The sequence below is a fragment of the Oenanthe melanoleuca genome, chromosome 5, assembly GCF_029582105.1.
Source record: "Oenanthe melanoleuca isolate GR-GAL-2019-014 chromosome 5, OMel1.0, whole genome shotgun sequence".
Taxonomy (NCBI): domain Eukaryota; kingdom Metazoa; phylum Chordata; class Aves; order Passeriformes; family Muscicapidae; genus Oenanthe; species Oenanthe melanoleuca.
The window spans coordinates 28,729,910-28,754,789 of record NC_079339.1 but is presented as its reverse complement, the minus strand read 5'-3'; the positions used below and the strand labels follow the sequence as shown (position 1 = coordinate 28,754,789).

Below are 24,880 nucleotides of genomic sequence, written 5' to 3'. Positions count from 1 at the left end.
CCCAAGCTATCAATTAAAAAAGGTCACATTTCTGTACCCTGTGGATGTCATCTGCCTTGTTTGCACACTTTGTTCTTGCAGGGTTTTGACACACTTCCCATGGATCATCTGAGGAGTTGTGCTGCAAGTGTCAAGGCACTTGAAGATGCTCTCATAGTGTCTAATTGGATTTCAAAAGGGCATTGCTCCTGCTGCCTTTTGATGTCAGTGCAGGTTAGGCAACTATACCCCAGTCCCCATGTCTAGGTACTGAACACTTTTCAAGTCTGGGTAACAGTCTCACTCACCTCTTTAAATACAGCATGTAGCTCTCAGGTTCCTATGAGGATGCAAGAAGTGATGATTATGAGTTTTTAAGAAATACAGAAATGGGATACTTCCAAGTAAGTTAACTAAGAAACTTATAATTAGAAAGACAATTTATTAGCATTTTCTGTTAATAGCGAGCTTCATAGATTCCCATGATTTCCACTGCCCACATCTCTAATATGGAAATATTTATGACCCTTCTCCTTCAAAAGGCTGGGTTTTATCTCATCTAAAATAGAGAGAGCATGAAGATACGTCTGTCAATGTTAGTGATGTTAACTCTCCCTTTTTATCTCCATGCTTCAAAAATAATAGAAGCATTCAAACCTTAAAATGGAATCACAGAGAGTTGCAGCAGCTGTGAGCCATTAAATGCCTGGCTGTAGATTTTTATTGAAACAATTAAAGCAATTTACTGTACAGGTAGCTTTAGCAAAGTGGGCTTTAGACTCTTGTTAGGTTCACAACCCTATATCCCCAGAGGTCAAGTACAATGTGCTGAGGAGATTTTGGCTCTTCCCCCAGGAGAGCTGCCAGTGCATCAGGCAGAGCACAAAAAAAGCATGTGCAAGTGTGAGGCCTAATGGAGCAGCTCTTGCTCTGATATCCAGAGAGAAAAAAGCCAAAGGAGTTTGTCTGAATGCAGTCTTGACTGCATGTAGGTTTGGGTCTGAAGTACAGAGTATGAGGCCTGTGTTTATGCCCCATTTTTGAAAGAAGGCGTTTCTGTCTCTCGTCATGCTGGGGGCAAGCAATAGAGCTGCCATCTAGAGGCCAAAGTGACCTTCCAGCACATTCCCTTGGGCAGCAGTGCCCTCGCTGTCACCTGCTCTCCTCACTGCCCACCTATAAAGGATTCCCCATTTCTAAATACAATTGCCACACTACAAAGCATTTCTCCATCCACATCTCTCATTCAAGGAGTGCATATACTGCCTTAATCAATCCAGCTTAAGAATAGTCTATACAGATAATTGATGCATCTGCCATGGGCATGAAAGACAGTATGAAATATGAGATACAAAGCAGAATCTTGCAGCTCTGAGGAGCTCTAGGTTTCTGGGAATGGTGTTAAATGTGTGGCATTGAAAGATTATTAGCAGGAAGACTCAAGCATGGGACACGGTTTGTGTTACCTATTAGGTACATCATGCCCTATAGCCAGAGTAAGAATGATTTTCATCTGCTCATCCCATTGCTACTCCTCACTATTGCCAGGCTCTGGAAATGCCCCAGAACTGTATCTCAGAAGGGGTTTTTCTCCCATCCCTCCAGTGATCTCATTCCTCTCTGAAAATAAGGTGGGGGGCCAGATTTGCTGTGACCAGGAGCATGCTCTGGGTGCCTAGGCCTGGACACTGTCCTTCCCAACCTGTTCCTAAACTGAGCACTGCAAGTCAAACTCATCTGAACCCCTGGCAACTGGAGCCAGCCCGTAACATGTTTTGGTGGTTACAGCCTGTTCAGAAAAGTCATATCTTAACAGTTGCTTCATTACCATGGCTGCCTCTCTATTTTGCTGCCTCATCTTCTCTCTCATCTGGCTTAGGAATGGCCTCTCCCACATGCATTTCCCTACAGCAGGCGTAGGAGTCACTGAGTACTGACAAATGTTCAAGGGAACCAGGCAGAGGAGACCCATGGCAGCCTGCTGCTCTCCAGAGTGCCCCATGCTAATCTGAGGTGTGTTAAACTCTGCCACCTCCACACACCTTGAGCACATGAGGAGGCTGAAGTGGAGAAGGAAGGTGAGGGTTGCAGGGCAATGACACCTTGGTCGTGTCGCTGAAGAAGTTCAACCAAAGGCCCTCACGAAGCACTTCCGTTTTCCTTGCACACTGCCTGGCCTGCACCCTGCACCCTCCACATTGCAAAATCCCCTACTGATGTGACAAAGAGTCACGTTCGCAGCCTCAGCATCGTTTCCACCTCTCACAGCCCTGAAATGGAGACAGGGGTGTGTGATTTGCTTTCTCTCCTCCTTACCTAAGACTCTCTGACCATGGGTGATTTGTGTCCAAGGGGCTGGAGGGACCTTTCTGTCAGTACTGTTGTGTGAGTAGCTAAATAACAACAGATCTGAACCTCGTCAGTGCTGCTTACATAAAGGAAAGAGGAAACAACCACTGACTCCAGCAAGCTCTAGCAAAGTTCTGCAAGAAGCTGCTAAAAATAGGGCTACCCCTATTTCCACCCTGCCTTTGACACAGTCACAGCTTTCACATCCCATTGGCCTTGCCATTTCCTTGTGGCGGGCTTGCCTCACGCCCCAGCGTCATCGACAGCCCTTCCTGCCTGCGGACAGCCTCGGGAACTTTGAAGTGCAGGCAGCTCCTTCCCACCCTGCTGCAAGCAAACACTTCCCCTGCCCTCTTTACCTGTCCCTCAAAGGAGAAGTGGGGCAAGCCCCAGTGACAATCTCACCATAAAAGGATGCTAAAAGTCCCAGAGATACTGAAGACCAGAAAAGCTTTCCACAGTGGAGGGTTTTCTCAGTAAATGAAATGGTGGAAAGTGTTTGTTTGAATACCCTGGGTTAATATTCCCAAACACTACCATTTGACTGTGATACTTATTCTTGGAGGACTTGGAGCTGAAAGTGACCTGAACCTGTTTCTTTAAATAAAAAGGAAAACAAGTGAACCCAGGGCAGAGAGGATGGGATGTGAAGAGGAGCTCTTCTGCATGATCTGAGGCTCAGGTGCTCCCATCCCTGGAGCCAGGGAGGTGGCTGTTAGCCAGCCAATGCTGTGTGCATGCTAGATGATGGCACATGGAAGATGGAGGTGCATTGGCAATGCACTGTAGGAAAAGCAAGAGTGTTGCCAGTTCTCCTGGTGCTGTTCCTGAGAATTTAACTCAGAGTGGATGGCATCACTGTTAAGCTGAGGAGAAAGCAACAACGTCTGTGAAGACAGATGAAATGGAGACTGTTGAAAATTACCTGTGTTGTTTGCCCAAGGGTTTCTAGATCCTGGGGGACTAATGCCCATGGGAATTGGGCCAAGAAAGATCCTTAACATTTCTGTTTTCCCTGCTTTTCAATCCAGCAGGTACCAGAAAGGTCAAGGCAACACATGCTGGACTCCTGAGAGACAAGTGGGATCAGGGAAATCCCAGGCCAGAGCTCTGCCTTCCTCTCTGGACCACAAGATGATTAAGCACCTAACCATCTTGTTGCCATGCTGCTGGAGCAGGGGTCCAGAAAGTCTGGGAGCTGATTCACTCCTCCATGAGTTTGGAGTCTAGGTGTCCTGGCCTCAGGCTCTCAAGCAAAAGGATCGGGTCTTGAAACTTCACAGATCCTGATTCTGCTTCCAGGTATCAAGGGTGAACCAAGAAAACCAGCTGAGTCCCCTTGAAGTGAAAAGACTTGATGATGAAGAAGACCTGAACTCCCTCTGCAGTGGATGTTGCCTTGGGGTAGCCTTTGTGGAGCCCTGGCTTTGGAAGAGGACTGGAACGTGTAGAAGCTGCCTTGAGGACTGACTTGGTAAGGGCGAGAGGTCTCGGGTGAGCCCAGGGAAAGAGCCCCAGCCAGCCTGCAGGACAGCCTACAGGAGCAGCAGCCCTGATGGAGGCACTGGGTGGTAAACATAGCAGAAAGCCATTCTGCTCAGAAGTCACACCTAGACAAGAAATTTTCTCCAGACCAAGCCAGAAGTTGTTTCCTGAAGCCTCTTTGTCACCAGACTGCTTTGGAGGAGTGGCAATATTGAGTGGGTAGCTCAAACAGGCCATGGCAGAAGGGTACAGCCCCAGTTCTGTGGCTACACGTGAAGGGGGAGGAGGAGGATGGGGGTGGCGGCTTCCTCAGCAGACAGTTCTCAGTTTAGTGCAGAAGAGACGCATTTGTTAACTCTCGCAACTTCTAAGCCTTTGTAACCACTCTCCTCTCACGATTAGCCCGTGTAGGTTTCCTGCGTGGCTGCAGTTTAATACCTGGATCTTAACTCAACCTCTCCATCTCCCTCCCTTGCCCTGCCAGAGCTCACAGAGGTGGGCAGCTCGGGCCCTTGGTGAAGCTCTCGGTCCGTGTCCCTCAGAAGGTGTTTGGGGATGGGGGAGCAACCTTGGGAGCCCCACTGGGCTGGAGAAACAGCCCTTCACAGCAAAGGGACAAAGAGACTTCCAAGGAAGTGCCAGGGAGTCCAAATGATGGGACGCAGATTATCTGCACACATAGACGCGGCTTCCAGCAATCAGGTCCTTCAGGAGACCAGGACATGGCTCAGCTCCCTGGCTGATTTTTGAGCCCCACCCTGCGCCGCTCCTCCACCTTTTCGTTCGGCTCCCCGGCAGGTGAACGTGCTGAAAACCGCATGGGGAGTGAGAACAGAGCTGTTTGCGTGTGTGTGTCGGGGGGTTCCGCAAAGGAAAAGCGCGGGGTCACCAGGCGATGTTGAGGAGCGGTTTCCGTGAGGCGGTGCCACAGCGCCCCCTGGCGGGCCGGAGCCGCGCGGGGCTCGCTCGCTTCCCGGGATCCGCCCCGCGGGAAGCGGGGATGGCGCTGCCCGCTGGGATGGCGCTGCTGACGCGCCGGGCGAGCCCCGCTGCGCCTCAACAGCTCCGTCACGGGCAAGAGCGCGTGGGCAGCCCTAGAGCCCGGCCCCAGGCAGCCCTGGCTGCTGCGTCACAGCACAACTCCACCGTAAGCACACGCACACGCTCTCGGCACACTCCACGCACTGCTATTGCTGGTGTACAGGTGGCAGAGATGCTTCCAGGAGGTAGGTAGACCTCACACACGTTGTGAGGTCTTAGCAGAGTTAAGTAGATTCACTCACAGGTTTTGAGGTGTTGGCAGTGAGATTTGGGGTCTCAAAATATACCGAGTGTCATCGATTCTCACTGGGAAGTACAGCATAGTGCAGTAATTCTGGTGCTCACAGATAAGAGAGACAAGCTACTGGAATAAAGGAAATTCAAGAGTTTGTACAATAAGCAAATGTGGATTTTAGACCATCCAAGTGCCAGAAGTGAGGAAAGATAAAGTAAACTGAAACAAACAGAGGGCAAGTGTGGGCAGAAATCTTGCAGCAGGCATTTTGGGCAAACCTGGAAGACCTACATGATCAGTAATGGTTCCATCACAGTGCTAGAAACAGGCTGAGACAAATGGAATGAAAAGAACAAGGAAGCTTTTTAAACATGTAAGAAAACTTGGGGGTGAGCACATCACTTTTCAGCTGAGGCATTCACAGGAACTGGCAGTGATGCAGGGAACATGGCAGCAGGTGTATGTGTAAGAGACAGCAGAGCTGCTTGCCTACACTTTTTGTTAGACAGCCAGCGTGACCCAAAGCTTTACTGGAAAAAATACATAGAAGAGACAAAGCCAAGTGCAACCAATACCAATATTTTAGACTGAAGCACTAGACGTGGTGTTTAACACCAGCTCTGGTAAATTCAATTTTTGGCCAGACAGGATATGCTGCCTAGAGAGGCCAGATACTGATTGTCTGACGGTCAGTACCAGCAGGAGAGACTGCCCATGGCCTAAGCACAGCCTGCTCTGGAGAGAGCTGTCTGGTAGCTGGAATGCTGCTGGCCTGGGCTCCTGACAGCCTGAGGCACTTGGAAAATCCCAACCAGAAGTCACAGTGGGGCCTGCATCCATAGTCTCATTCACCGAGTTTGAGGACTAATGCCTTCAGCCGTAGATGTGAATGCAAAGACTTCATCCAGTTTCATTTCTTTGACTGTGTATATTTCCCTAACCTCTCCTTGTCATCACCATGCCAGCATATGCTGCACCACTGCTACTCTGTCCCCTGACTAAAATATGGCTCAAATTTTGACAGCAGTTTAGGGCACCTCTGTTTTCAAGGCTCTAGACTGAGAGCCCTTTCAGATTTTAACTTCGGCTAGACTAATGGGTGCTCATTTCCTTTAAAAAGTGTACTGCAGCATCCTACCTCTATTAACCACAAAATAATATCCGTGATACTCTGATCAAGGATAAATCAGTTGCCTTAGAACACCAGAGTGCTGGCTGTTGGGTAAAATAAATCCAGAGTGTGTGTAGGACCCTGCTGAACCTGACCTCAGGGTCTCCAGTGGTGTATCACACCTACGTACACACATACAGAGAGAAATTCTAAGTCTGAACAGAAACATCTGCACTGGATCTTTCCAGATCCACACAGAACAAGAGATCTGTAGAGTGAGAAAGGAGAGAACTGGCAAAGACCACATTCATCCCTGGTTACAGGAAAAAGCCATCACACTACACAAAAGTATCATTCATTACCTGAGTGAAACTCAGTTGTAGGCCCAGCAAATCAATAGTAGTGAATGTCCTTTGAACACCTTGAGACTTCCCAGAGTTGCCATTAGCTAGTATTTTACTACAGCATGTAATTTGGCCTTGTTCCTAACCCCAGCCTGTTAACCCTTGCACTCTCCTCTTGGTGCTAACTCTAAGGCTTGAACGGCTCCCTTATGTTTCTGCTGTATCCCCTCCTTTAAGCTGGCATGCATGAAGCCTTCTGCCAGGTATAACTGTTGGCTAATCAGTGTTATTGTCCTAGTAAATCACCCGGGGTTAAAGGCTAACAGCTCTGCAGCACTGTTTGCAAAGAGAGGAGGTGGAGGGGGAATGGATTGCAGGGCTGGTAAAATGGGAAACATGCCCTTAAGGTATTGGATGCACAAAGAATTTAGTCTTCAGCAAACAATGGCTGTGGAGTGGGAATGAAGGAAACAGACAGGAAATAACATGTTTCCAACACCCCTGTAGGAAGCTAATTCCACTTAGGAACTGTACAACAGCTAGCTCTCAGATCGGGTGTGGCAGGAGCTGGCAGAGCTGAGAAATTCCACCCGTGGCACTCGCGCCCTCGACGCTTTGCTGGAGCAGGGGCAGAGTGCTGCGGTACGGACCCTGGGGCACTGCTTCCTATTCGGAATCACGCTGCTCCTTCACCGCGGTTTTCAAAGAGAAACGTTTTGTCCCCGACCGAGACCCACACCCTTCTCAGCCTGTTCGCGGCTCCACAAGGAGCAGCGGCACAAGGACAGCCAGTAGATGGCACAAGCCGGAGCCAAACCTGCTCGGCGAGGAATCCTGGCCTTCCTGGCGGGAATATTCCTCCTCACCCCCTTGTTTGGCAGCCACAGGTGAGCATGCACAACACTCGCTTTCCTTTTCTCATCAATAAAGCAGAGATGTGATGTGGCCAAGTACAATAAAGTTTATCTTCATTAAACCACTGGAACATCCTTGAATGAAAAGCCATGTGTTAAAGTGACAAAAACATAGTAATAAAGAAGTGCCATAAACAACACAGAAAACACACTCTTGTTTTTGGGAGGTGATGCAGCTAATTGCTGAAATGCAACTAACTGCAGTGCTCAACTTCCAGGTGTGCCCCCTGCTGCACACAGTTGTGTGCTGTAGGATAAGGCTTCCTTCCCCGAGGAGGAAAATGTCCTGTGGTAAGAGAACATGACAGCACGTCCAGATCGCATCGTGCCAAACATGCAAAGGATGAAAGAAGAGTTTGGGTGGGAAGGGACCCTAAAAATCATCTAGTTACAAACCCCTGCCAGTAACTTGGCTTTATAAAGTGTCAGCCTTGAAGCCTTATATGTACACAGTCCGTGTGGGCAATGCAACAATCTCTAGTACAGTATTTCAAAAGTGACAAATGAATTTACCTACAGGAAGATTCCAACACTTGTGGCCATTTGGTTGTTGGTTCTTCTGTTGAACTGCTAGAGCAGAAGGCATCACACAAACCTGTTTGCAAGGACTGCAGAAAGAATCCTTTTTTGCCATTTATTCAAACAGCCACTGCTGGCAATGACAGTAAAATCCTATCCCTGTCCTCCAGAGTTAGTCAGCATCTGGTCACACATCATAACTGATTTCCAGTTTACATTTTCTTGCTTCTATACAGGTATACCTACAAATGAGTTTCTTTGTGATCATGTCAGAAAGATTGCTTGAACACCAACAACAATTAAACAAAACTGCAAAATAAGCCAGAAAAAGGTTTGATTTTATTAGGAATGGTACATTTAAATACATGTAAGACTTTGGGATTAATTTACATATTTTTTCCAAAAACATTTCCCTTCTTTGACAATACAGAAGTTAAAAAAAACCCATCTAATTCCAAATTGTAAGAACAACAGTATTTGCAATGGAAATTTCTATTAATCAAAACAACTGTGCATTCCGGAGATTTTGACTACACTTTTCCTGGGATTTTTTTGCTGCTCTCATTACTAAAATAACCTTCCTTTCCATCAAGACTATTGCTAGTCATACACATGTTATTCAGTATCACACTTTTGGGTATGAAAGCTATGTCACTTTTATAAACATCAAAAACATGGACATGCATATTGACATTTCTGTGCAGTTTTATGAAGTCACCTGTCAAATAAGGCCTATACATACAATACCACATACTAGTGAATTACTGTAAAATTATTATAATGGATTCCCAATAAACCTGACATCTGGATGGTATATCTCATTTTAACAGAAAATTCCAGCTTTCATTACTGCTTAACATCGTATTAATTCATTATCCAAATGAGCAATATTCAACTAACCAATGTGTATTCCTGAAAGTCTTTTGCAAATTAAGCATATTGTCAAGGTCATGTAAAGCTGGAACTTAAAACAGCCTGTTAAGCCAAGCAACAGGGAAAAAGGGGAACTCTAAACTAATTTCATCTGGTCCATTCATTCTCGCACAGAAAAGTAGCCACAGAACCTTAAAGGAATTAAATCTATACTTCCTGTTCTCGGACTTAATACCAAGGACAAAAGCTAACATAGTATTTTGGAAGTCAAAGGCCTTGGAGGTGGAGGGGAAAAAAGGGGCAAGAGAGGGAGAAAGCAGCGTATTGTCTCATCCCATTACCTCAGCATTATGTGTACATAATATATCTATGATAGAAATGTTTACTAATAGCAGGGAAAAAATAAAAAAGACTTCCCACTCCAGACTTCACTGAAAGAAGAAAGCTGACAGCCAGCCCCTCCTCACAGAGATGGCCTATTTGATGACAGGCACTTTGGCAATGTAAGAGGAGGTCACCCTTTCATCATGTTAACTCTTCCCCTCCCAGTTCTCATATATAACTTGCCTCAAGTCTTCAAGAAACTTGAATCAAATTAATTAACACATGTCTCAGAGCAGGTTAACTACGGCTATGAGCAGAGCTCGACCTAGAACGAGATTTTCTCTTAGAAGAAGAGGGAGAGGGGGAAGAAGCTATCAAGCTGGAGCGGTGGCTTTTGTGGGAGTAACTCTTTTTAGGAGTACGACTGCGAGAACGAGAGCGGGACCGCGAGCGAGAGCGGGATCGAGAGCGAGAGCGGGACCTGGAGCGGGACCTTGACCTGGAGCGGGACCGGCTGTCCGACCTGGAAGATCCTGTAGACCTGGACCTGCTGCGAGATCTTGAGTAACTCCTTGATCGAGATCTGCTTCTAGAGAAACAAAATTAAAAGCTGTAGTCTCACCTCTTACTAAATTTAAAACAATTATGTAGAATTCTCAACTACTTTGTACCCATAGCACTTCCATCTAAAAGTGCTATTCACAGCATTCAGTCATTTCACAGTGCTGCTGGATTTCTGCTATGCTCCATCATGACAGTATCTTCTTAGGTCAAGGCTATCAAGAACTGCTGGCCTTTACATTCTCTGCTAGCATGGCAAAATATGAACTGCCTAATAAAAGACGCCTCTCCCCAGCTCCTGCCAGGAGGAGAGAAAACAATTTTTAGGCAGGGGAGTCTGTATCAAAGAACTCTTTGTCTGCATACACCCTGCCTTAAACTATCATTTAATTCATCAACAAAAACACAGAAATGAAACTTTCTACCTGCCATGCAAATTAGTAAGAGTTTCTTTCAAGAGGCTAAGAAAGTCTCTAAAGGTGTGGATCACCAGCACACTTTAAGGCCTTAGAGTTTTAACACCTCCACTAGTAATGCATCCCTTTTTTCATGGGAAGAAATGGATTTATTTTATTTATATTTAATGAAAGAGCTGCAGCCAACATGTTTTTTTAATGACTGAACAGCAGAACTGCTTAGGAACAATGCAAGCAAGCTAACTGATTTTCTTTTATTCTTATGAACAAGCTGGCTTTCACTATTTGAGAAATATTTCACAGGACTGTGAAACAGCTTTCCTTTAAATGAAATCTTTTTAATACCAAAATTCATGTTTCTAAGAAGTTCTTTCTTTATAATACCACATTTTATCTTTAAAAAAAATCTTTACTCTCATCCAAAAGTGTTCTATTTACCCTGTTTCAGCAAGTTAGTTCTTATCTTAATCTGTTTACATTGCTAAAAAGTGGTTCTGTGCAGTGATATTTAGCTTGGGGCCAAAAAACTAGATAATCAAACTCTGACATCAATACTACCCAAATCCATGCCCTCAGCAGAATTTTATCTTGTCTGGTGACATACCTATGCCTTCTGTGGTCTTCAGTCAATTTAATCCTGCGTCCATTCAGCTCAGTGCCATCCAGTTTTTCCAGTGCACTCTTCATGTCACTGTAAGATGCAAACTCCACAACCCTGTATATCGTAATGAAATAAAGGAAAAGTGTCAGAGAAACAAAAGAAGTAAGGAAAGCAAGTTTGGCCCTTTTTAATCCTTTGATTCACAGCTTTCTGTTTTATCTTCTGAAAGCTACTTTTTAACATGGTTAACAGGAAAATATGACACCAACAGTCCTAGCCATCCATACCTCTCATATCTTCTTAAACAATACCAGAACTGCCATCAACAAGGAGATGGAGAAAATGCAGGAAGCTAAACAAACCTGCATCAGCTAAGGAAGTATCTTTCAGTCTCCCACTAAACTGCATTCCAAAGCTGTCCATGAAACAAAATAAGCTTGCAGACTCTTCTACCCTATTTAAGAATTTTAACAGTGAATAGAAAAATCCAGTCTTTGTGGTATTTTAAATTTGAACTCAAAAAAAGATCTAAGTCTTTGGTTTGCAGTGGCCCTAGAGCAGTTTTGCCAGCACAAACACTCTATTCACACTTCCTTCTCTCCTGCTTTGTTGTGCAAGACCTTTGTAGTCTGCAGAACTGAGAACAGAGTGTGCGCATGTAGGTATTCCCCATGGAAGTTGGTTATGCTCATTTCCCGTGACTTTGCTGCTCCAGTGTAAAGCAGACACAGACAAGTGATGTTTTTTGCCTCAGGACTCAGATCATAAATGATTATATAAAAATAAAGACATCAGGACTTAACATTTGAAAGGAATTCTCCCTTTTCTGCTTGCACACATTGTTTTCATGATAGAGACTTAGTTCAATACTAAACTTCTACTTACTGACAGTTTTGTGTTTTGGATTGTTTTGGTTCTTAAGGGGAGAAATTTCAGCATCTAAGCCACACCATAGATTTATATTTCATTTACTCTGTATTACAAGAAAAATCATGCCCATAATAATTTCAGCTATCACAGCACACAAAAAGACACAAAATGAACTTACCCTTCATTCCTGTTGTTTCTGTGTGCATCCACATAGGTGACCTCCCCTGCCTTTCTCATGACATCTTTCAAGTCCTACAGCAAAAGTTAACATTTTAGTTTGAACAGGACACAAATCAGTCATGTAGCAGAATGCTCCCCTAGAACTTTCTCTGCTAAAACTGCTTAATGTTTTAAAATTTCTATATCTAAAAAGTATGTATCATTTAGAAAAAAGTTTCTGAAACAGCTTATGTAATAGCAGCTGCATATAGAAAGGATCCACCATTTTAGAGCTACAGTGAATAAAACACTGCTTTCAAAATAATCCTACATCCCAAAACCAGCCATTAGGAAAACACAATGCAATACTTAAAATACCAACATGTCCCCTGAAATCAGAACTAAAGGAGAAGATAAGTGCAGTAGTACTAAATGCAGATTTTCGTAACTAACACCCCAGTTACATGACATTCCAATAAATGCAGACAAATTCAACCTTTATGCTCACCTCCCCCAGCTTCAAAGCAAAATTAAAAACAAAAAGATGTCATTATAACGTAATTAAAAACTTTACAAAGGAAATTTTGTTCTTAAGTTTCATTTGGGTATCCGTCACGCTAGTGTCACATCAATAGACATCCTTGTCTTAAACTCAACAGAAGCTAAATGTGGACAAGTAAAATTACTGGCTTAGCAATAGGAGAAAGCACAAACAAATAAAGCAAAAGGTCACTAAAAAGCTAAACATTTGTCTAAGTTAAGGCAGCACTTTTACCCAACAGTATCTGGTATTTTATAATCCCAGACTACTTACCGCAGCACACCACAAGTGGCAGGTGATATAAGAAGGTACCTTAAGCAAAGAGTTGCTTGTCCAATACCTAGCTGGCCAAGAGGAACTCTCTTACATGAGAAAGGCAGTGATGGCTCATAGCAATATGCTTCACGGAGGTACCAGAGGCCCTGAAAGCACTGGACATACTCTCCAGTCTCCAGAAGTGGCTAAAGAACCCGAGGATGATCTGTGCTAGCCAATCGAGATCAAACCCAGGCAAACCAAGATCTAGACTGCCAAAAAACAGGAGTGTCATAGGAACCAAAAGGAAAATTCAGAACAGGCCAAACCCTAGAATTTCAGCCACTAGAAAACCCCCAAATCTTTGGTTCTTTTTCCTCCACACAAGAAAAAATGAAGGTTAACCAAATCAAGGTTGTTAGAAGAGGTTCAAAATGCACTTGGTTAGAAATACGCTTAAGGAACAAAAGACTACAGAACAAAAAGCCAAGGAAAAACTTTAGAACATTTGCCACAATATAAAAAAGCTTAGTTTTACCTAGCATTTTAATTCCATAGTTTTATGTTAAAAACTGGCATATGCAAAGTAGTAGATATTTTTCTTGTTTCACAGATCTTAATATAAAGAAACCCTAACAGCAAATGAAAACTGGTCCCTATTAGTGCCATTATAAACAATACTTCAAATTATCTCAATTTAGAGATGATGGACAAAATTTTGGCTCTGCTCAAGTCAATGAGAATTTAACCAGACCAGGACTGGTAAGTCAAAATGAAGTTAGAAAATGTTAATCTACAAAATTATTTCCTAAATCAGTAACTTTAGACTTTAAGACTGAAGCTCCCACAATCTTGCCACTACATTCTGAATCCTAAGAAACATTAACATGAAATATCATTTGTAATTGCAATGTCAACATGATTAAGATGACAACATTATTGCTCAGAAGAGAGGAAGTGTGCATGTTATAAAAGCTCAACATTCCGTTACTAAGGGAATGTTTTAAAGTTACCTGGTATTACCTAACCAGTGGAACAACCAAATTTTATCTTAAGTTTACTGTTCTGGGTCACCTTAAATAGCACAAGAAAACCCTGTAAGGTGTGGGACAACTGTAAATAGCAAAAACACGTTTTAAACAATACATCTCGATGTAACACAGACCTACTTTTCTCAACTGCTTGAAAATTTGATACTGGAAAACTGATGAGGGTGGTTGGAAAGCTCTGAACATGCAGGAATATATGTTTGCTAAAAAAAAAAAAGGAGTGTTCTAACAGTTTGCCTGCTACTTAAGAGATGGGATTATCTATTAACAATATAGTCAACAATCTGAGGAAACTGATCAGAATACAAACTTTTCTGGCTTTTTCTATGTTTAAATGTCCCAACACAATAACTTTTAAGGGAGAGAGATGTTCTCAAAGTACGGGGATCTGGACACACCAAAGACTAAATTCTATGTGTAAATTTAAAAGCAAGGTTCCCTAATGAGTGTGCTTCCTAGCAGGGATTAGAAGAGAAGAATAATGGCACTACTGTTAATAGATTAGCTATTTTAATGCGTTGTAAGCAGCATAGTTAGAAGTTAAAACACTTCAGTTAGTACCAAAGCAGTACAACTTCAAATGTAAATGCAGCTTGTATATGATTGTTACCTTCAAATGATGTCTATTTAGCCAGGTATCAAAAAGTCTCTTATGCTAACTTATCATATATTTAAGAGACATTAAACATTTAATTAGAATACTAAAAGATTCACCAGTATGAAATCTGGATTGAGTGGGCTTCAGATTAAAATGTAAGTACACATAAAGCCATTATAAATATTCACAAGTAAAGAAAGTTACAAAAATGTTAATTGTTTTTCAAGTTATGCATTTAACACTGAACAGCATTATAGGATTTATTTTCCTTAACACTCCATTGTACCTTACTTCTCTGGTCCCTACTGCTGTTTCCAAGTGACAATCTCTTCACATATGTAACTGCATAGCATACCCAGAAGATACTTAGATTAAATCCAGTTGATCATCACATCAACTCAGGCGGGTTTTTTAGTTATTCAATAATTAACACAATTGTACTGTTACGAACCCTTTGAACCTGTCATGCAGAAGATAAACAAACTGAGTTCAACGGTTTATCTTCATGGATTGCACCCAACTCTTATGAAACACATCAGCAGAGCTCCAGGCAAGCCAGGAAGCCTCCTTGTGGGGAAGTAGCTCCAAGACCGAGGCTCTGAACATTCAATATGTTCGACTCCATCTTTCAGGACATTGATTAAAGTCTCTTTATTCAAAGAATATAAAGGTTAATGAACAAGACTAAACTCCACTATTCACTCACCTTTTGTAAATAGCATCTGTTGCTATGTCCTTACAAAATGAACTTTCTATACACTGTATACTACACAGAACACAACTAAAAGAAATTGATTATATGGCCAGTCTGTTAAAAAACAGCTAAATATTAGTAAAACATTAGCGAGAGGTGAAAAAACAACAACAAAAACAAAAAAGAAAGGTGGTAAGAAAGTTTCACGTGACAAGTACTGGAAGTTTGGGTTTTTAAAAGAAAAATCTACAATAAGCATACTCGACACAGTAGCTCTCTTAAAATTCCCTCTATTAATGATGTTTTACCAGAATTCTCAATTGTGAATTGAGTCACAAAAATAGTTTGCAAAACACAAGAGAAGACTATAAATTTCAATCGAAATAGAGACATGCACTTCCGGGTGTAACAATATGAAAGGATGACACAGTTTGAATGAATGCAATGTTTTAATATTTTAGAAACAATCTAGAGTCTTCCAAAGTTTTATCAGCGGGCAAACAGAAGAAAGAATCAGTTACAAACTACAAAATCTAGTTATAGAACTATCTGCACTGCTTCGCAACAAAAGAATTCTCTAAGTGATTGAATGCTAAGTTCTAGCAGTCCCTGAAGCTTCTTCCTTATTTTTTGTTTCCATTAAATATTTATGATGGCTTTATTAAGAAATTAGGCTGAAAGCAGTCTACTTACGGAGTAGCAGAAATAAGGTGTAAAAAGAGAAGATGCTAACTCACCTGCCAGCTGATACGGGAGGAAAGGTTTTCAACAATGATCCTGTGTTCAGTACGAACAGGAGGCCCATACCGGCTGGAAGAATTCAAAGGAAAAAGAAAAAAAGAAAAAAATTCTTCAGTGTAAGGAATTTAAAACTTAAGAAATCTGATGTTTTTCACAGTTTGATTAAAGATTTAAGTAATTTCCTTATTGCTGGACTGCAGACTTGATTCTTCTTAGTCATAACTATATTTAAGACCCTACTAGAAGAGTGTCCCAATTTTTTTCAGAACATCCAGATCTTCCAAGTATTTAAACAAGATGACCCAGAGTCACAAAACTGGCAGAATGAGTCTCATTTTTCCATTATTGCAAACCAGTCTCTTCCTGTCTAGCACTAGCAATCTGACATCATGAACATGACTACAACATCAGATGCCCATGACCTTCAATCACGCAAACTTGCTTTGAAAGACTTTTTCTGACTTTGAAAGTCCACTTTTAACCAGGACCTTGGATCAAGGTTACTGCCACAAAAAAAAAAAAAAAAAAAAAAAAAAAAAAAAAAAAAAAAAAATCTAATTAGCATGCTTGCATATGCAAACCAGATGTTCCAGACATTGGTTGGTAACTGGCAGCAACTGACTTTGCAACAAACATGAAGGTTTATGTCCCTTGTATATTTGTCTTTCTTCCAAACTCCACTCTGCATAGGCCATAGTTATCAATGTTTCTACAGAGTAAATTCTTCCACACGTATCTCCTTCACACAAGTAGATATAAAGTACAAAGACATAATGTGTACTTGTCTGGCAGAATATATGCAAATCTGCAGAACTTTCACTGCAAGTTGGCACAAGGTTCACCACTGGCTCTAATCACAGAAAGTGAACTCTACAAATATTGCGTGTCCTCTAGAGGTATTCTAGAGATGACCTGTGTCCTGGTTTTCACATTCCATCGCTGGACAGAGACTCTCCTGCTTGGTCAGCAAACTCAGTAAACTGTATTTACTAACACGTGCAGAAGTGTTTATCTTGTGCCCCAGGACTGCTCCTTTTCTAGGCTATGCTGATATAAGCATTTTGATAACCATACAACTGGAAATGCAAAAACTTGGTTAGATAGTAAATACCTGGAATTATTGCTACTTATCATGTATTATCTCTTTATCATGTAAGCTCAGTTTGGTGACAGAAGCCACAATAGAGAACCTCTGCATTTTTCTTGAATTAGTGTTATAATCAGCCAATCCAACTGCAGCACTACTCCTTCACATCCTTTACATGACAGTAGGAAGCAAGATCAGAGTAGTGCCTACAATGTGGCAAAGGCACATTTCTTAATAGGTTTGCGAACTGCTCCAAGACAGTTAAACTGCTTTAAAATGCCCACTGTCCTCAGCCTGAGAAGGCAAATAATAGTAATGAACCTGCAAGATTTGAGAACATAAAACTTCTTACATGAAGCTATACAAGGAAACTGAGCTGGATCCCTAAATCACAAAAAGAAAACTCCAGTTCTTTTATTACTGGAAAGGGAAAAGGACAGAGAGCCCAGAACACTTACCTAGATCCACTCTGCGACTGGTAATAGCTGAACCGTTGTGAGAATCTTCCCCTTCCTCTTCGGGCTCGAGCATGTTCAATTGTGACCCTTAGGACAGCAACAAAACAAAACAAGCACATAAAAAATTAAAACAACAAACTTAAAGTATTTGACATTGACTCAAATCTTTCACAACTGAAAGCAAATGTGCACAAACAAGAATTATCTTGCCCTTGCAAGAAATTATTTATAACACAACCACTGGCATTCCTTAAAGAGCCAGACCAGCGTGTTTTCTCATTCACCTCCCTCAGATTTTCAATAAAATTGTCACAAGCCTGTCCTTCAGACTGGAACACCTGAATTTGCTCAACCAGAGCCCAGGAGTAATCACAGAGAGAAAAGAGTACTAAAATAATTAACAACAACCTACTGACCTAAAATAAAGCTTCTATAACCACAATAAAAATCACTGCAACATACAATGACTATAGTCCACATTGCTGCAAAATGAAGGGCAACAATCCAAATGATAACAGGCTATCATCAGCCTTAATAAGTTCAATTCACTCTTACTAATATTCCTAATAACAAGATCCTGAATACCTTTGAAAGAGAACTAAGTGCACAGAGGAAAATGGTCAGCCCTGCTCCAAACCACTCCTCCTCCAGTCCCAAACTAATCTTCTGCCTTAAACAAGACTGGATCCCAATGAATGTCTTTAATGTTTTGGAAGGTATATCACACCACAGAACCACAGGAAACAGGTCAGAGCACAACACTGTGCATTGCATTTTGATGCAAAGCACTTTCTCTATTCTTATGGGAAATTATGGTATCACACTTACCTTTCATCACACAGCTCTTTACCATTCAGTTCATAAATTGCATCATCAGCATCCCTGTGGTCTTCAAATTCCTAAAAATAGGAATAAAGAAAATTTTTCCCTCACAGTATATGTAAATACTAATAAACAGGCTTTCTTTATAAATTTTACATTTCTACAGTAAGTATCACCAAGAGCTTTGAATAAGGAAGCTAATTCCTAGTACATTTATTACTGAAAAGCCAATATGGCTCCTATGCATGATAATTTCTTCTCCCTCCATCCCACAAACTCCTTTTGCCTCCACAAATTATTTCAGTGTAACTGTTTGCAGGATCTATATTAAAAAACTAATTAAATTACCTAGTTTGCTACAGAAATATTTTAAATACTTTTGGGGAGAAGTGGGGGAAAGTAACTCAAGCCATACAATTTAAAACACAGCTCCACATACAAGAAAATGGAATGTAACAGCATGAGCTGATCAAATGCAAGAGAGTTGTGCACTACTGAAACTCTCTTAAGATTAAACTCTTACTGAACCGGCAAAGAAAGAGTAAATAAGAAAAAAGAGCCCTCCTATTTTTTTTTGAGTGAATTCATTTCACTAGCTGGGCAAAAAGGTGCCCACGTAAGGAGAGTATGAAACATAAGCCCTTCTTCAGCACTGGCCACCTGCGGGTCCAGATCAGCTATAACAAGCATAATTCCATTTACTGTTGCAAGGGAATCTGTCACATTGCTTTTGGCAGAAATGCTGCTTTAGTCAGCCCAAGTAGCCTCTGCCGACTATCCAGCCCACTGGTTCTTGGCAAAGCTGCTTGTACAGCTCTGCAGGAAACTAGGTCAAGAAATCTACCCAGATGAAAACAGCACACTTTGCAGGAGGTGGGGTGAAAAAGTGTTATTTTTCAACCGGATCAGCTTCCCAGGTAGGTTCATTATATGCAGCTGGACAACTGCAGCAGCACCATGAGAGGCAAGGGGACAAAAGAAAGAAATAAAGCAGAGAGAACAAGCAGTTGGGTAGGGACTGCTGGCAGCAACAGCGCAAATGGAGAGAAAAAACTGTGGAACTGCAGTTTGCAAGGAATTAACAGAGAAGAAGCTTCTTACGTTGAAGAAAGTGCTTGCATAACTATAAACTACTTTTCAGAAGCAATACTGACTTAAGCAATCTTCTCCCTTCTGCACTGAAATCTGTTTCAGTACCAAGTGAAACATCACACATCCTTGCATGTTGATGCAAAGATTATCTTAACACACTTAATTTAGGTCCAGCACTTAAAAGTGCCAATAGTTGGCAACTACAAGTCCCATTACATCAGCTACTTTCTAACACACTGAACATCTGCAAGTCCATCGAGCTTTATGGTCTGAAGTTTGAAAACATTATGCCCTGAAATCTACAATATTTAAGTAAATATGATTAGTCTCAAAGATTAATTTCAGTAATTTCAATCAAGACAACAAAACATGCTTTTAACACTGTAACAAGGTTCACTTGGTTTTTTTTTTCACTTGGGTTTTTTTTTATAAATACAGATCTTAAATAACAGAAAATAAAGATTAACTGACAGCACACGGCCAGTGAAGTGCCATGAAGGATAATGCCATTCCATGTGTTTATAAATGACATGGACGACAGGATCAAGTGCAGCCTCATCAATTTTGTGTCTGACACCAAAGCGGGAGGAGAAATAGATACCAGAATGAAAAACCATCCCTCATAAAGACCTTGACAGGCTGAAAGATTAAGCAAACAAGAATACAAGTCTTAACAAAAGATAAAACAAGAAGTGCTGCATGTGGCATAAGTCAATCCTAAGCAGTAGAATGCACTGGGGGCTGAGTGACTGGAGTGTAGCTCTGATGAAAAGGACATGGAAATCCTAGTGGAGAGTCAGTTAAGCATGAGTCAGCAGCATGGCCTTGATGAAAGAAAGCAAACTGCATCCTGGGCTGCATCCGTAGGAGTACAATCAGCAGACCAAGGGGTGCTATTATTCCATCCTACTTGGCATTCATTAGGCCACACCTGGAACACTGTGTCCAGTTTTGGTCCCTCCAGCTCATAAAAGACATCAAAAAAACTGGACTGAGACTGTTAACAGAGAGCCACCAAAACACATCAGAAGGCTGGATAACAAAGAAACATTGAGAGAGCTGTGTTTGTTCAGCAGGAAGAAAAGGCTGCTTCAAGGGAATAGAACCAAAGTCTTCCAAAACCGAGAACACAGTTACACAAACAGTGGAAGTGATTTCTGATATGGGGGCACAATGATGGGATGACAAGTATGGGAGGGAACTTGTTCAGCTGCAAAGAAAAAAATTTATCCTGAGAACAACTGAATTTTTAATATAAATTTATGAGACAATTATTCAAGCTTATTAGTGATCTTTGAAAAGAAAATGGTTCCACCTAGGGAACTAGAGAGGAGGGAGGATTGACTGACTCGTTTCCGAAAGATGAACAGAAGTTGTTCCTCGATGAGTCAACAGCCCTGCCCAGCAACACTCAAGGAAAGGGGACTGAGAAATAGCAGCAAGTGGAAAGAGAGCTCTAAATAAACTCAGGCTCAAGTCTACATCAGCCATTTACCTCAGAACTTTCAAGAGACAGGCATTTACCTACTGGCAGTCAACAAGGAGCAGCTCATAATGCAGGGGAACCAGGAACCACCATGCATAGGAGTCAAGGAGCAACAGTCACGTGAAACTAAAGTAGACAAAGCCTGTCCTTTCGTTCTTTTCCAATAACTTCACTCAAGGGACTGATCTTGGCAGAAAGAGAAGCATGTAAGCCTGCCTAGTGTGAGGGCAGGATCAGCCTTTCAAGTCTGAACTAAGTGCTGCACAACAGCTAATTCACAATGCTCATGAAGAAACAGTCAAAACAGACTGATCCTGAGCCCATCTGTGAACCTGTAAAGCTGCAAAATTTGGACATTTAGGAGCACAGACCTCTAGAAAGCAGTAGGAGGTAACTGAGATACAACGAACTGTCTATTTCATTTAATAGCCTGACAGACATACATGCCCTACAAACACGTACTGATGATGAGTAAGTTGAACTTTAGCTGCACAAGACTTCCAAGATGTGCTGCTTGGATCCACCAGCCAGCACTGATTACACCTGTTGTCTTAGCCAACCACTCTGCTTTTCTGTCTGGCCGTTATTAAAGAAATATGACCAAGAAGACTACAAGGGATGAGAGAGGAGCTTAAATGGATCTGTATAAACTTTTCTTCTCGGTCAAAATTTTGTACTACCATAAGATATTTATAGTCTTCAGAAATGAGGGGTAAATTTTAAATTCATGGAAGACTATGATCAAACTATGCATTTAATGTAGTTGGAATAATACCAAGATTTTGAGCAAAATCTGGCCAAAACTATAACCCAAAATTATGAAAAGCATTCTGAAATGTGTATTAATGTTTTCCATTTCCCACTGCAACTACTATTATCTTAAACATCTTCCTTTCCTTGACATCATCCTAGCAAGGTTAGTACTTACTTGCAAGCAGAGCAAGGAAAATAAAGCTGTTACTTACCACAAACCCAAATCCATTTTTCAGATGGATTTCTCGTATGCGACCATATCCTTTGAAGAACTTCTCCACATCCCGTTCACGAGCACGTGAGCTCAAGTGTCCAACAAAGACACGGCAGCCACTCATCTTAAGGTTGATGCTAAAAAAAGAAACAGCACCGTTTATCAGATTAGGAAACTTAAAATAGGGCGATTAAGATCACTTTTACAACTCAGAAATCTTGCTTAAATAGGATTTGATTTTACTGTCCTCCAGGTATACACATAAAAAGCCTAATTCTCTACAGCCAGAAAAGTGACAAAATCCTGTCTTGTTGCCTTCTAGCAGAACCTACAAAGAACTTCCAGTTTTGTATTTTTCAGTCATGAAACTTAGAATCCCAAATCTGTAACTTCAAAGATTTTACTGGATTAGCAGCTGCTGAAAAAAAAGCACAAAATTCTTATGCTAATCATTGGAATAACAACAAACATAAAACATTCTCAAAACTTTTGCTTTCACCTAGAAAAATCTCTGCAATAAAATTTTATTAGCACACAAAAGAAAAATGGTAGTCATTGAATTATTTCTATTTCCAGTAACCATAAATATAACTCATTTTAACAGTCTATCTGGTTTTGAAGATGAATTTTGCATTATGAGATTTCAACAACGGCAAAAATAAAAAAGGCCATTTGGGGCATTCAAATTTTTAAAGGTATCAACTGATCCAGGATATATACTCAGAGATATTTTAAGTAAAGATTTTTGACCTTAAGGTGACACTTTTTCATTTTTTTGCTGTTTAAAATTTTTTAAGATATTGTAACTGGAAAATATTAATTATCTGGCTCACTCAATGAGCTTGCTGTCATAGAAAAAAACAAAGAATTTGAGCCCTAAGGAAGGGAAATATGACGTGATCTTGTACTACAATACTAGCCTCTAAAGCAGGCAGAGTAGACAACATGTCTTGTTAGCTGTGAAAATAATTCCAGTTAGTCTGGATGCAGTATTTTGAATTAATCTGATTTACCTCCTCTATTTATTTACACTTATTAGCTTTCTACTGAATACTTTTTTCACTCAGACTTACCGTGCCATCAGAGAAGTGCCAGTTTTGGAAGCCCGGGTACCGGGGCTTTTTATGGGGCGAGGGGTTAGCACTTACTTAGACTGGCCTCAGCCATCCCCGAACCTCGGCAGAGCCTACGCTGCCCTTTGTAGCCATTCTCTCCTTTGTGCTCACACGTGCATTTTGATGCCCACACGGAAATCCAGGTCAGGGGGCTGGTTCAGCTCCCTCGCGGAGTGCCCAGTCTTCCAACACACGGTTTCCCTGGCGCACCCTTACCACGCAAACGCTGGCCAGGCCAGCAGTGGGTATTAAGGGAAAGGCAGGCCCTTGTAGAGGAAGGACAGCCTTACGTAACCGCATGCTTTAAAACACGGCAAGAACAGCCACTTCGGCAACAGCGCTCATCTTGGGAACAACAGCGACTCGAAAAATTAAAATGACTACGTAACTGCTGTTCGCTATTTTTAGTTCTAGGAAAATAAAGTGGGGAGAATAATCACAAAAGAAAACGAATACGGGGTGGGTGGGTAGAACTGACCACCACTGAAACGGTCAAATATACTAAAGATGTACGAACAACCCATCCGCGCGTTATTTACGGGTAATCAGGGAGCACAATGGATGCGAGATCTGTATTGACACCTGCGGGGCGCGGCGCTTCACTCGCTTCTCCTACCACAATCAAACACAGCTCGCTCGCTGACGACTCAGTAAATGCCCTCGGGAAGCGTGGACCCGCAGCAAGCGCCATCTGCTCCTCCCTCCTTTCGAGAAGCCAAGAGAATCCGGGACTGCGCCAGGCCTGCGGCCTGCCCAAGGCGGCCGGGCCCTCTTCACAGGCCCGCCGCCATCACGGCGCCGGCCCACGCAGCGGCGCCGGCCCCTTCGGCTCTTCCAAGCTCTGCGCTCGCCTCCAATCCGCGACGGCTCCTCCCGGCCATCCTGCCGGCATTAGCCCTCCCCCATCGGGGCAGCGATGAATCGCGCTCCCCCCCGTCCCCCTTCCCCCCCCCCTCCCCGACCGCGGCCTCGCCGAGCGCCCGGGCCTGCGGCGCCGCGCGGCGCCAGCGCGGCCTCCGCCCGCGGCTCCCCGGCCTCGGCCCGTTCCCGCCCCGCCGCCCGATACCGCCGCCAGAACCCTGCCCGGTGGCTCCCCGCGCCCGCCCCGGCCCCCCCGGCGCGGTGGGGCGGCCACGCACCGTCGCGGAGCGGCGAGTCCTGCGGGCCGTGAGGGAACCGCTCTGCGGCCGCGGCGACAATGGCTGCCGGCTGCTCCACCGACCGACCGCCGCGCGACCGCCGCGCCTGCGCACAGCCGCCCGCGCCGCCCCGCCCGCGGCACGCCGCGCGGCACGACGGGAGATGTAGGCGCGGGGGCAATGGCGGGGAGCGAGGGCCCGTCCCGCCCCGACCCTCCGCCCGGGCAGGGACACCTCCCGCTCGCTGTTCAGAGCTGGCCTGAACCTACCCACACTGCCCGAAATGGGTATCCACAGCTTCCCTGGCAGCCTGTTCGTGATAAACTGCCTGCCACTTTTTGACTGCGACATGGCAAAACAGATGGGTAACAATGGTGCTTAACGAGCGGAGCAGAAAAGTCACACGTCCAGAGAATTCTGGAGTGTTGCACTGCGGCCAGCCCCTTGCTACCATCTTCTCTTCGGCACACAGAATTACACAGCCGAGGGTAACGCCGCAATTTGTTAATCGCTGACACCAGGGGGAAACCTTGGCTGGGGAAAAGCGTCTAGTGAAGATCCAGGCCTGTATGGCAGAAGCAGTTTTTCCATTAATAAACAGCACACTACTTTCCTGCTTTATCAGCGTCAGATATACTCACTTTATGGACTTCTTACAATGTAATTAATGACAGTTTGCAGTATGATGACCAAGATAAAAATTACCTGTTTTGTCAATGTCGCACAGCTTGTTAAGACTTCAGTATCCCAATGCTTAAAATGTAACTAGAGTTTGGTTTGCCTGTTTTTCCCCCTTGTATGACAGCATCATGGCTGGATTTCACTTGGAGTAAGTATCTAAGTTGCATTTATGATACTGTATGTTAGGGTCAGGCATCATTCAAATTTATTGCTCTCTCTAGGAGGGAGATAACCTATACATTAAACATCCATATAATAAACAGAATCTTTTAGGTTGGAAGTGATCCTTTGAGATCATCTGGTCTATTCCCCCAAGGTTGCCCAGGACCATGTCCAGCCAGCATTTTAGCTCCACAACGTCTCTGGACAGCCCG

The 24,880-nt window shown here is 42.9% G+C and overlaps 1 protein-coding gene across 3 annotated transcripts; it reads right to left on the bottom strand.

The window, feature by feature from the left end:
• Nucleotides 1-8,294: 8,294 nt before the first annotated feature.
• Nucleotides 8,295-23,961, bottom strand: SRSF5 (serine and arginine rich splicing factor 5). 3 transcript variants are annotated; one of them, XM_056493968.1, is made up of 8 exons: nt 23,826-23,961; nt 21,570-21,708; nt 18,033-18,103; nt 17,205-17,291; nt 15,656-15,728; nt 11,801-11,874; nt 10,756-10,866; nt 8,295-9,763 (listed from the first exon to the last, which is right to left on the bottom strand). In XM_056493968.1, exons 2-8 carry the CDS (start codon nt 21,693-21,695, stop codon nt 9,472-9,474), a joined length of 834 nt encoding a protein of 277 aa, XP_056349943.1. In that variant the 5' UTR covers nt 21,696-21,708; nt 23,826-23,961; the 3' UTR covers nt 8,295-9,471. The 3 variants fall into 3 exon arrangements, with proteins under 3 accessions (XP_056349943.1, XP_056349945.1, XP_056349944.1); XM_056493970.1 differs by lacking the exon at nt 23,826-23,961 and adding an exon at nt 22,720-23,540; XM_056493969.1 differs by lacking the exon at nt 23,826-23,961 and adding an exon at nt 23,269-23,540.
• Between the last annotated feature and the right edge of the window lie 919 nt (nt 23,962-24,880).

Coding starts and splice junctions, on each gene's coding strand:
- SRSF5 (XM_056493968.1), bottom strand. CDS start 21,695: ATGAGTGGCTGCCGTGTCTTTGTTGGACACTTGAGCTCACGTGCTCGT. Junction 18,104..21,569: donor AAAATGGATTTGGGTTTGTG/GTAAGTAACAGC, acceptor TCCTATTTTTAG/GAATTTGAAGACCACAGGGA. Junction 17,292..18,032: donor AAAGAGCTGTGTGATGAAAG/GTAAGTGTGATA, acceptor TGCTGTCCTAAG/GGTCACAATTGAACATGCTC.